Below are 13,404 nucleotides of genomic sequence, written 5' to 3' on the forward strand. Positions count from 1 at the left end.
AGCTGATAGTATATGGACATTGTTAATCGCACTGCTTTTTTAAAATTTAATTTTTAGCAAGTTTTTTTTTACTTTATAACAACAGAATATATGTAAAGAAAATATGCCAATTTTTTTTTTTTTTTTTTTTTTAGTTTTTTTTTTGTTTTACCATACAGGCGGTTATACTATGGCACCCCTGGCTGCCCTAATTTCACGTGGAGCTGTCTTATGTAAGAGTGTACGGTGAAGAGAGAGCAGAGGCTGGAAAGGAAGGTCAGGGCCAGCTGGGAGAGTCCTCCTGTGCCATGGTAAGATCTTGGACACAGTTCTGCAGACAGCAGGGAGCCTTTTACGTAGAGAAGCATCACGATCAGATTTGTGTTTTATAAAGATAACTTTTGGCAGTGTAGAAGGATGGGTTAGCCATAGAGAAAGAGAGGCCAGGCAGACAGCCGACTTAGGTGATAATCATAGTCACATCTAAATGAGATTCATATCCATGGTGCTGTTGGGATTTGTTTCATATTTGCACCTGGGAAGGACAAGTTGACAGCAGAGATTGCAGCACCTAGAAATGAATTGTTGCCTGAGTCTAGACCTAAACCAGTGTGTTGCAAACAAGCCCCAGAGACAGGGTGCCTAGAGGTGAATCCTAAATCTGCTCTTTCCTAAGGGATCTGGTAAAAATTACTGTTTCTCTCTAGGCCTTAGTTTGTAAAATGGGTTACAGACTATTCTCATCTGTAAAATTGGTTAATGCCTAAGTCCTGGGGATGTTATAAGCACTTACTGAGATGATCCTTAAAAGTACTTGTAGGCCATGGTATATACCCAGTAAGTATTAGTTATCTTTACTATTATTATCTCAGTTTTACTCTTCCTAATAGAAAGCTATCTAAAAATCAGAGATAGGCTGGGCATGGCGGCTCAGGCCTGTAATCTAAATACTTCAGGAGGCTGAGGTGGGAGGATTGCTTGAGCCCAGGGGTACAAGACCAGCCTCATTTCTACAAAGAATAAATAAAGATCGGAGATAATATTTCATCTTTAATTTTATTATGGTGTCCAATACACAGTCAATAAAATGTATTGAATATTAATGTCACCATTAGTAGGTCACCATTTTACTGTTGTTGAAGATAGGATATACCCACTAAGGTAAGAATTTTGCACACATTGTCAGAAGAACCCTGCATGGTGGACACCATTGTCCTCATTTTACAGATGAGAATCTGGAGGCTCAGAAAGTTCAGTAAATGTCTGGCCTGGCAGGGTCACAATTCCAGTTCACATCTGCCTGTCTCCAAAGTAGGTACTCTTTCCAATTTTCCATTCTACTTCCTATGAACTGACGATTCCTTTAAACTTGTGAATTGAGTTCAAATAAGTAAAATGTGTGTGACTGAGTCATAGGTTTCTATTGGTGGATCTCTTTTCTGATCCAGCTGTTTAGTGTAATGAACAAGTCAATTAGTCTTTCCATTATTTTCTTTTAACTTTTTTTTTTTTTTTTTTTTTGAGACGGAGTCTCGCTCTGTCGCCCAGGTGGAGTGCAGTGGCCGGATCTCAGCTCACTGCAAGCTCCGCCTCCCGGGTTTACGCCATTCTCCTGCCTCAGCCTCCCGAGTAGCTGGGACTACAGGCGCCCGCCACCATGCCCGGCTAATTTTTTTGTATTTTTAGTAGAGACGGGGTTTCACCATGTTAGCCAGGATGGTCTCGATCTCCTGACCTTGTGATCCGCCCATCTCAGGCCTCCCAAAGTGCTGGGATTACAGGCTTGAGCCACTGCGCCCGGCCAACTTTTTTTTTTTTTTTTGACACAGAGTCTCGCTTGCCCAGGTTGGAGTGCAGTGACATGATCTCAGCTCACTGTAACAGCCTCCACCTCCTGGGTTCAAGTGATTCTCTTGCCTCAGCCTCCCGAGTAGCTGGGACTACAGGCATGCACCACCACACCTGGCTAATTTTTGTATTTTTAGTAGAGATGGGATTTCACCACGTTGGCCAGGCTAGACTCGAACTCCTGGCTTCTGGTGATCCGCCCGTCTAGCCCTCCCAAAGTGCTGGGATTACAGGCATGAGCCACCGCGCCCAGCCAGTATTTCTGTAATTTTCATTTTTCAGATATTCTTTGTCTTTCCCATAGTTAAGAACCCATTTCAGTTTACAAAGTTGGGTATGGAGAATGCCCGTGATTTAAAATCCAGAAAGCCAGGGTGACCCAAGTTTGGGAGACAGGCAACCCTGGTTCTGGCTCGCCCACCAGTTCTCTGTGACTTTGCTCCACCTTGTGGTAGCTCTTTTCTAGCTATAAAACAAGAAAGACTGCACTTGGCCGCAGAAAACCTGCCTCTCCCCTGCCACACTCCCATTCTTTAGGGACATGTGAGAAATCTGGAGTGCCTGATGGTTGGGACCACTGCTACATACTAATCCACTCTGTTATCTAGCATGGTCCTTTTTAGACCGCCCCCAAAGTTCCATAGGTAGAAGTTAATTTACCACTTGACCATAAGCCCTGGGATAAGTAAGAGTATGCACGGGGGTCCCTATAGCCACAAAATAAATCATGCACCCTACTGCAGCATCACTTTGGCTCAGTGGTAAATAAAATTATTTTCTAAAAATTAACACAAATATTTTAAAGAGTCATTGCCAAATTCACACAGGTGTTTTTGTTTGTTTGTTTGTTTTAGCTGTAGTTTTTTGTGGATTTTTTTTTTTTTTTTTTTTGATACAGATTCTCACTCTGTCACCCAAGCTGGAGTACAGTGGCACAATCACCTACCAGGTTCAGGCAATCTTCCCACCTCAGCCTCCTGAGGAGCTGGGACTACAAATGTGCATCACCACATCTGGCTAATTTTTGTGGTTTTTTTGGTAAAGACCAGATTTCACCACATTGCCCAGGCTGGTCTTGAACTCCTGAATTCAAGCAATCCACCTGCCTGAGCCTCCCAAAGTGCAGGATTACAGGCATGAGCCACCAGGCCTGACTAGCTGTGGTATTAGCCTTTAGGAATTTCATGTCTGGGGCCGGGCGCGGTGGCTCACGCCTGTAATCCCAGCACTTTGGGAGGCCCAGGCAGGCGGATCACCTGACATCGGAAGTTAGAGACCAGCCTGACCAACATGGAGAAACCCCATCTCTACTAAAAATACAAAGGTAGCTGGGCATGGTGGCGCATGCCTGTAATCCCAGCTACTCCGGAGGCTGAGGCAGGAGAATCGCTTGAACCCGGGAGGCAGAGGTTGTGCTGAGCCAAGATCTCGTCATTGCACTCCAGCCTGGGCAACAAAAACAAAGCTCTTATCTCAAAAAAAAAAAAAAAAAAAGGAATTTCATGTCTGAAATGAGCCGTTCTGCTACTCCTCTTAACATAAAGGATACACTCTCCCCTGCCAATATTCTAGGTTTTATTTCTGGGTCCAGCCAGAGCTTCAGAATGCAGATTGCTCTGCACACCTATTTTATATTGTCGTGATTCTGTAACCCTTTGGCTTCTCAAATTACTTGCAGTATTGGTTTCAGTGGATTGCATTTTGGTATCATGTCTTGGGACAATGTGTTATCGAATATGACCTTAACATTGATAGCATACCTCAGAATCACTTTAGGAATGTGGTTCAAATTTGGACACATGGGATCTACTTTACCCTTTTTAAAGTGACACTTCTCAACTTTGATGTGCATACAAGTCACCTGGGGATCTTGATAAAATGCAGTTCCGATTTCTTCTGGAATGAGACCTAAGATCCTGCTTTTTTCATAACCTCCTAGACCGTGTCAATAATGCTGTCATAAAGACCACATGTGGAAGAGCAAGGAAACATTAGGGTCTGAATTTTGGGTGCCTGGGAAGTTCTCATGTGATTCTTATGCATGAGAATCTTTGCTCAAGGCTAAGGGATATTAAAATAATATACAAGATTTGCTGCATGTACTCAAGTAACACTGATGACATTATCAATACTTTTGTTTCAATTTAATGTGTCCTTAAGAACCTGGAGGATTTTCTCAAAGATTATTATTACTATTTTATCTGTAAGATAGAGATAATTACCCTAACAGGTTGTGGTAGGCACTAAGTGCAAAGTATATATAATATAAAGCACTCAGCACCAAGTCTGGCACAAATAAATATTGGTTGTCATTGTCATTGGTATTACTTCAATGTAGAATAAGAAGGTCTAAATTTATAGTAAAATCATTGCAGTTGTCAAGGACCTTGTAGCTTATTTATTTGTCCTATTTACCTTCTTGTTGGAACTTTCTATGTTAGTTGAGGATTTCTTTGATATTAATGGACTTGCTTTGTAGCCTATTATTAGCTTACTGTATGTCCACACTTTATTATACACTACCTCAAATATTTTATAGAATGATTTGTATAGTCTATTCAATTATAATCAACAGATATTTATTATCTATTAAGTTGAACCACATAACATTGCTGATATTTGATCATTTGACGTAAAAATGGTGATACTGGCCGGGCGTGGTGGCTCAAGCCTGTAATCCCAGCACTTTGGGAGGCCGAGACGGGCGGATCACGAGGTCAGGAGATCGAGACCATCCTGGCTAACACGGTGAAACCCCGTCTCTACTAAAAACTACAAAAAACTAGCCGGGCGAGGTAGCGGGCGCCTGTAGTCCCAGCTACTCGGGAGGCTGAGGCAGGAGAATGGCGTGAACCTGTGAGGCAGAGCTTGCAGTGAGCTGAGATCCGGCCACAGCACTCCATCCTGGGTGACAGAGCGAGACTCCGTCTCAAAAAAAAAAAAAAAAAAAAAAAAATGGCGATACTATATTATTCAACCCAACATTGTGAGCCCCGCACTTTGTGATTGGTGTGAACAAAATCCAACAATAAAAACCCACTTCTGAATAGATTTGTGCAGGGTTCAATTGCACAAATCTAAGGAAATCCCACTCATTCATAGGTTGGATTAGTCCAGAGCAGTTTGCCAGATAGTCAATCAAGAAATATTAATTATTGTTTTAAAAGAAACTTGGCCCATAATTTAACAGCAGCTTGTCTAAATGGACCGTATAAATTTCCATTTTCCCTCTTTTGGCAGCAAAATAGTAAAGACAAGCTGTCAAGTGATCTTGCCAATTCCATTCTGATGCACTTTCCCTGGCAGAAAAGAGGATGGAATGAAACAATAAAGGTGAGTTTTGATGAGGCCCTGAAAGGATTGGTACAGGAGAGGCTGATGAAAGACAGGCGGAGAGAGAAAGGACAAAAAAGAACGAGGTAAAGAAATGGAATGTCACAGAGAGAAAAGGCAAAAGAGAGCAATGAATTGAATGATTATTCAAAATGTTCAATTGTATAATTTAGCTCCCCTCCCCCCAAAAACACTTGTCTCTGATTTTCAAGAAAACTATTTAAAGCTAAAATAAATCAGGGCTTTAAACTCTTTTGTTTTGTTTCAGTGAAGCTGCTCTATAATATTTTTAGCCATCTGCTCAAAAATCACCTGTTCCCACTTTGCACAAATCATTTTTAAAACAGAATTTGCTTTGCTTAATGTCGTATTAATAACTTCTAAACACCCACACATAACAGCCTTCTCATCAGAGCTACTATTTTCTGCTTTTGAAATCTACTACAGCTTCCCATGTGGCTCTGCACAATATAAGCAGAATATGAATATTCAATGAACCCATCCTGATGAAAGTATTAAATCCCATCACTTACACACACACAAAAAAAGACTGTATTATTTCTCAGAGGAAAACAGCCAAAGTTAGACAAGAAATGGCAGTTGTAATTCAGTCGTCAGAGTTAGAGATAAATTGGTATATAAAGCAAGCTGTAACAAAAGATTTATTATACCAAGAAATACATGTATCTCTCTAATGCTTATATTTTAGGAGATAAATGACAGACTCCTTCTTTTCTTGCCATTATACTTTGGCAGCAGACATTTTGAGGCTGCCTAATTCTGTCACCTCTTCTACAAAGAAACAGTCTGTGGCGTTAGTCCTCATTTTACACACAGATCTGCTGTTAGTGAGTGTGCAAGGGAAATCTAGTGTTGGTAGAGTCCTATTTAAATGTAACAGAGACATTTGTTATTTGAAAGAATCTCATGGTATCTATCGCCTTTCGTAAAGGAAAGAACATTTTTGGAAAACAATTATCACCTGTCCTAGATTTTTGGTGTAAATTTGAATCCTTATGAAGTAGGTCTTTCTTTAAATTAGCTGTTCTCAAACCAATCAGAACCAATGCTTTCTTAAAGAAATAAAAGCCATAAATTATTGCATTTTAAAAGCAGTTTCAAGTTTACAGAAAAATTGGGCAGAATGTACAAGAGAGTTCCCATAAACTTCCTTACCCTGCCATTTTCCCTATTCTAAACATCCTGTGGCTGTGTGATACATTTGTTACAATTGAGAGTCAATATTGATATATGATTATTAACTGAAGCCCATAGTTTACATTAGGGTTCACTCTTTGTGTTGTGCATTCCAGGGGTTTTAATAAATGTATAATGACATGTATCCACTAAAACAGTATCATACAGAAGAGTTTCAAGGCCCTACTTTTACAGAATTTGAACCCTCCTCCCGCCTTTTTTTTTTTTTTTTTTTTTTTTGAGATGGAATTTCGTTCTTGTTGCCCAGGCTGGAATTCTCCTGCCTCAGCTTCCCGAGTAGCTGGGACTACAGGCAACCACCACCATGCCTGGCTAATTTTTTTTGTTTTTTTTTTTTTTTTTGTATTTTTAGTAGAGATGGGGCTTCACCATATTGGTCAGGCTGAACTCCTGACCTCAGGTGACCCGCCCACCTGGGCCTCCCAAAGTGCTGAGATTACAGGCGTGAGCCACCACACCCAGCCTGAAATCCCTTTTTATAATAAAAATTTTGTAACATCTCATTTACTATTCTAAAAGAGAACTTATAGAAAATAAAATGAGATGTATGTGGTGGCTCACACCTGTAATCCTAGCACTTTGGGAGGCCAAGGCAAGAGGATCACTTGAGGCCAGGAGTTTGAGAGCAGCCTCGGCAACTTAGAGAGACCCCTGTCTGTAGAAAAAAAGAATTAAACAAACAAAAACAAAACAAAACAAAAAAAAAAACTAGTTGGGCATGGTTGCACGTACCAGCAGTCTCAGCTACTTGGAAAGCTGAGGCAGGAGGATTGTTTGAGCTCAGGACTTCAAAGCTGCAGTGAGCTAATATGCCATTGCACTCCAGACTGGGTGACAGAGTGTGACCCTGTCTCTTAGAAAAAAAAAAAAGCAAGAAAAAAAATATGTCTGTATCTACCTTATATTTTTCTTCATAAAGTCAATATTTAACTGTAACATGGACGCATTAAAAGAAAGTAAATCATGATTAAATGATATATGTTTAAATATGCAAATACTCAGAACCGCTACAATAGAAAACTTAATGAAGCAGTCAGAGGCTTGTATCTACTTATAACTAATAAATTTAGATATAAGAGAAGCAGGACAGGCATGGTGGCTGACACCTGTAATTCTAGCATTTTGGGAGGCCCAGGTGGGCAGATCACTTGAGCCCAGGAGTTTGAAACCAAGCTGGGCAACACAGTGAAACCCCATCTCTACAAAAAATCAACAAATTAGCCGGTGTGGTGGCGTTTGCCTGTGGTCCCAGCTACATCAGACACCGGAGGCTAAGGCTGAAGGATTGCCTGAGCCCAGGGGCAACACAGCAACACCCTGTCTCAGAGAGAGAGAGAGAGAAGAAAGGGAGAGAGAGAGAATCAGACCAGAATATACCCTAAAAAAAGAGAGAGAGAGAAAGAAGTCATAAGACCAGAATATAGTCTATACAGGATTTACAAGGGAGGCTGAGGTGGGCGGATCCCTTAAGCTTAGGCGTTCGAGACCAGTCTGGGCAACACGGTGAAGCCCCGTCTCTACAAAATATACAAAAATTAGTTGGGTGTGGTGGTGGGTGCCTGTTGTCCCAGCTCCTCGGGAGGCTGAGGTGGGAGGATCACTTGAGCCTGGGAAGCAGAGATTGAAATGAGCTGAGATTGCACTGCTGCACTCCAGCCTGGACAACAGAGTGAGATCCTGTCTCAAACGAACAAACAAACAAACAAATGTATAAGGCAATAAAATACAGAGGTATGTGTGAATGCTTAGATGATTTAAATCATTATTTCACACACACGAATACCTGGTGGGATAATCTAACATTGGACCCATCCACTAAATGCTAATATCCTTTCTTCCTAAAATATTATGACAAGCCAGAATACCCCCTTACATGTCCAAAAAAGAAGCAATTCAGCTTCCTTTGGCCCCTAAAAAGCAATTCTACTTCTACTGAAAACACACTATTAAAAGTCTGTGCAACTAATAGAGACTAGCATCGCCCTTGTTTCCTTGGGGCTTTTTTTCTAAACAATTTTTCCTGGCCCATCATCTGAATTTTTTTTTTTTTTTTTTTCTTGAGACAGAGTCTCACTTCGCTGTCCAGGCTGGGGTGCAGTGGTACAATCTCAGCTCACTGCAACCTCTGCCTCCCGGGTTCAAGCAATTCTCATGCCTCAGCCAGGCGCCACCATGCCTGTCTAGTTTTTGTGTTTTTGGTAGAGACGGGGTTTCACCATGTTGTGAGCTGGTCTCAAACTTCTGACCTCAGGTGATCTGCCCTCCTTGGCCTCCCAAAGTGCTGGGATTACAGGCATGAGCCACGGCACACAGCCTGAATTTTTCTTAAAAGACCTCACAATTCGATGTATGTCTTATTTCATGTGCTGTGGGCCAGCATGTTGCGTAGTGAGGAACCTTCATTCCATGGGATGCAAGATGATCTATTGGAGTTTGGAAAGACAATATTGCAATGTCTATGTTCTTTATTTAGTTCCTATTTTTAAGTACATTGTATTTTGTAAATAAAGCATTACCACAGTATTACCTGCATTTAGTTTATAAAAATAAGTATGCATATATTGAGATTGCATGTTCGAAATTTTTTACTGATGGAGTTATGATAAAAAATAGTTTGCAAGGCTGGGCGCAGTGGCTCAAGCCTGTAATCCCAGCACTTTGGGAGGCCGAGACGGGCGGATCACGAGGTCAGGAGATCAAGACCATCCTGGCTAACATGGTGAAACCCCGTCTCTACTAAAAAATACAAAAAAAACTAGCCAGGCGAGGTGGCAGGCGCCTGTAGTCCCAGCTACTCGGGAGGCTGAGGCAGGAGAATGGCGTGAACCCGGGAGGCAGAGCTTGCAGTGAGCTGAGATCCGGCCACTGCACTCCAGCCTGGGTGACAGAGCGAGACTCCGTCTCAAAAAAAAAAAAAAAAAAAATAGTTTGCAAAACCCTTTCTACAAGTACACTCAGATACGGAGTAGCAGACACAACTTGTCTTTGACTTCGGCCACATCTTATATCCTTTCAGATTCCTGAGGTACCAGCAGTGATTCTTGTTTTGTTTTGTTTTGTTGTTGAGATGGAGTCTCGCTCCGTCACCCAGGCTGGAGTGCAATGGCACTATCTCAGCTCACTGCAACCTCCGCCTCCCAGGTTCAAGCCATTCTCTTGCCTCAGCCTCCCGAATAGCTGAGATTACAGGCACCCACCACCATACCCAGTCAATTTTTTGTGTTTTTAGTAGAGACAGGGTTTCGCCATTTTGGCCACACTGGTCTCAATGTGCTGGCCTCAGGTGATTCACCCGCCTCGGCCTCCCAAAGTGTTGGGATTACAGGCATGAGCCACCGCACCTGGCCTCCAGCAGTGATTCTTGTTATTTTGGGTGAGGTACATTTGTGATAGACATGAGGGCCCTTCATGACTGACCTCTGTAACAATCCAGCCACCACTCCTCCCTGCATCGGCTCCCGCCGTACTCAACTCTTACTGCTCCTGTGTCTTATACCCCCCAACCACCTTCACATTTTTGCAGGGACTGTGCCTCTGCTTCAAACCATCAGGGGGAGGGGGTGGAAATTTTCCCCTATGCTCTTAGGTTCATTCTCTAGAGGTGTGCAAGTTAAACTGATAAAATACAGATTCGCTGGAGGAGAAAAAGTTTATTCGTATGCACATAATAGCTAACAGAAGAAGTAGTTAACTCCCTCATGGTTAAAGTTAGAGGCTTATATGCCTAATTTAGTAGGAAAAAGGGAATGGAGAGAAGAGGCTTCTCTGGGAAGAACCAGTAAGTTTCTTTAGGAAAGACAAATGAGCTTGTAGGTGAGCAAATGGGAAATAAGAAAGTTGTGATGTGTTTGTTTTTGCAGGTGCCAGTGGTCTTTCCGTCTTCCTCACAGCCGTGACAATCCTCTGGAGAAGGCATAGTAGCCGCCTTTTCCCAGAAATTGCTGCTTTGATTCAGATAAGAAAAGTTCTGAGGGGCTTCTTCTTTCTTGAGTCTCAATAGTCTTCAGCATAAAGTAATCTTCATACCAACTCTGGAGTTCCAGGTTCGTCCCCACAGAACACACACACACATACACACACACAACACATGCATGCTTGCATACATACACTATACCCACCCTACCGACATTGTTTTGCCGGCTAATGTCTTTATTTATTTATTTGTTTGCTTATTTTATTTTTGAGACAAGGTCTCGTTCTGTCACCCGGCTGAAGTGTAGTGGTGCCAACAAGGCTCACTGCAGCCTCGACCTCCTGGCCTCAAGCAATTCTCTTACCTCAACCTCCTGAGTAGCTGGACCCATAGGCACATACCACCATGCCTGGCTAATTTTTTAAGATTTTCTCCTAGGCTCCAAGTCATCCACCTGCCTCGGCCTCCCGAAGTGCTGGGATTACAGGCGTGAGCCACTGTGCCCCGCCTTTTCGAACTTTAAAACTCTGCTATAGCATCATCCTGGGAAAAGTTTCCCTTAACACCCTTCTCCAGGCCACATTAAGTCCCCTTCCAATGGCTCCCCAGTACCTCAGGTATCACTTGGTCAGAGCACTCGCAACACTATGTTCTTGTTATCTATTTGCCTGATCCAGCTTCTGACCTATGAATTGATGAAGCATGCTTGAGTACTCTTCCTGGCATATGGTGGTTGCTCAATAAATGTCTGTCAAAAACATGAATGGACCAGGTGTGGTGGCTCACGCCAGTAATCCCAGCACTTTGGCAGGCCAAGGCGGGTGGATCGCCTGAGGTCAGGAGTTCGAGACCAGCCTGGCCAACATGGTGAAACCCCATCTCTACTAAAATATACAAAAAGTTAGTGAGTTGTGATGGCACACACCTGTAATCCCAGCTACTCAGAAGGCTGAGACATGAGAATCACTTGAACCTGGGAGGTGGAGGCTGCAGTGAGCTGAGATGGCACCACTGCACTCCTGCCTGGGCAGCAGAGTGAGATTCTGTCAAAGAAAGAAAGAGAGAGAGAGAAAGTTGTATGAATGGTTATATGGTTTGAATATTTGTTCCGCCCAAATCTCATACTGAATTGTAATCCCTAATGCTGGAGGTGGGGCCTGGGAGGAGGTGTTTGCTTCATGGGACAGATCCCTCATGGTTTGGTGCTATGTTTGTGATAATGAGTTCTTGCAAGAACTGGTCATTTAAAAGTATGTGGCACCTCCCCTCCTCTCGCTCTCTTTTTCTCACTTCTGCTTTCCCCATGTGATATGCCTAGTCCCCTTTAGCCTTCCAACATGATTGTAAGCTTCCTGAGGCTTCCCTAGAAGCTGAGCGGATGCCAGCACCATGCTCCCTGTAAAGCCTGCAGAACTATGAGCCGATTAAACGTCTTCTCTATAAATCACCCCATCTCAGGTATTTCTTTATAGCACTGCAAGAATAGCCTAATACAAATGATAATATCATTTTGGCAAACTGCATAATTTGAGTACTGAATTCTTTTCAGAGGACATTCCTTGTATTTAAAAACTTGAATTGTGTTCGCAGCCACCGCCGCACCACCGTCGCTCTCTAATGCCAGCGCCGCCTCTTGCTCGCCGAGCTCCAGCGGAAGGAGAAGGGGGGTAAGTAAGGAGGTCTCTGTACCATGGCTCGTACAAAGCAGACTGCCCGCAAATCAACCGGTGGTAAAGCACCCAGGAAGCAACTGGCTACAAAAGCCGCTCGCAAGAGTGCGCCCTCTACTGGAGGGGTGAAGAAACCTCATCGTTACAGGCCTGGTACTGTGGCACTCCGTGAAATTAGACGTTATCAGAAGTCCACTGAACTTCTGATTCGCAAACTTCCCTTCCAGCCTCTGGTGCGAGAAATTGCTCAGGACTTTAAAACAGATCTGCGCTTCCAGAGCGCAGCTATCGGTGCTTTGCAGGAGGCAAGTGAGGCCTATCTGGTTGGCCTTTTTGAAGACACCAACCTGTGTGCTATCCATGCCCAACGTGTAACAATTATGCCAAAAGACATCCAGCTAGCACGCCGCATACGTGGAGAACATGCTTAAGAATCCACTATGATGGGAAACATTTCATTCTCAAAAAAAAAAAAAAAAAAGTTCTCTTCTTCCTGTTATTGGTAGTTCTGAACGTTAGATATTTTTTTTCCATGGGGTCAAAAGGTACCTAAGTATATGATTGCGAGTGGAAAAATAGGGGACAGAAATCAGGTATTGGCAGTTTTTCCATTTTCATTTGTGTGTGAATTTTTAATATAAATGCAGAGGTGTAAAGCATTAATGCAAGATAAAATGTTTCAGTGAACAAGTTTCAGTGGTTCAACTTTATAGTAATTATAAATAAACCTGTTAAATTTTTCTGGACAATGCCAGCATTTGGATTTTTTTAAAACAAGTAAATTTCTTATTGACAGCAACTAAATGGTGTTTGTAGCATTTTTATCATACAGTAGATTCCATCCATTCACTATACTTTTCTAACTGAGTTGTCCTACATGCAAGTACATGTTTTTAATGTTGTCTGTCTTCTGTGCTGTTCCTGTAAGTTTGCTATTAAAATACATTAAACTAAAAAAAAAAAAAAAAAAAACCTGACTTGATCAGTGTTTTCTAATTTTTGAGAATTGTGGAATTGTAAATACATATAACATAAAATTTACCATTGTCAATTTATCATTGCCAAGACCAGTGTCAAGAAACATTTACTCCATGTTTTCTTCTAGGAGTTTTATGTTTTAGATCTTACACTTAAGTCTTTAATCCATTTTGAGTTAGGTTTTTGTGAGTGATGTAAGATGAGGTAGACAGATCTGCCAGTGCCATTGTTGTGTAGGAAAAAAGACAGATTCTTGGTGCTTCCTGCTCTGCCATCTTCTCAGAGTCCTTCCCTTAACTAATTTTGATGAGGTTAATATGGCAAAATGAAGAATGATGAACGAAAGTAAAAGACAAAGAGCTATGACATGCAGGATGAAGGTAAGATGGATTGCATCTACTGAAATGCCTTTAGCTGAAGTCTGAGAGTGAGATCTGTGATGTGCTAGGCAACTGTGGTGTAGGA

The 13,404-nt window shown here is 42.2% G+C and overlaps 1 protein-coding gene across 1 annotated transcript; it reads left to right on the forward strand.

Moving 5' to 3' along the window:
- The first annotated feature begins 11,887 nt into the window (after positions 1-11,887).
- Positions 11,888-12,914, forward strand: LOC104680836 (histone H3.3-like). The gene has a single exon (XM_010386927.2). The coding sequence runs from the start codon at positions 11,982-11,984 to the stop codon at positions 12,390-12,392; it is 411 nt and encodes a 136-aa protein (XP_010385229.2). The 5' UTR covers positions 11,888-11,981; the 3' UTR covers positions 12,393-12,914.
- The last annotated feature ends 490 nt before the right edge of the window (positions 12,915-13,404 follow it).

This window comes from Rhinopithecus roxellana, chromosome 10, assembly GCF_007565055.1.
Source record: "Rhinopithecus roxellana isolate Shanxi Qingling chromosome 10, ASM756505v1, whole genome shotgun sequence".
Classification (NCBI taxonomy): Eukaryota; Metazoa; Chordata; class Mammalia; order Primates; family Cercopithecidae; genus Rhinopithecus; species Rhinopithecus roxellana.

Excerpts from the sequence above, each read along its gene's own strand:
- LOC104680836 (XM_010386927.2), top strand. The coding sequence starts at position 11,982 with ATGGCTCGTACAAAGCAGACTGCCCGCAAATCAACCGGTGGTAAAGCA.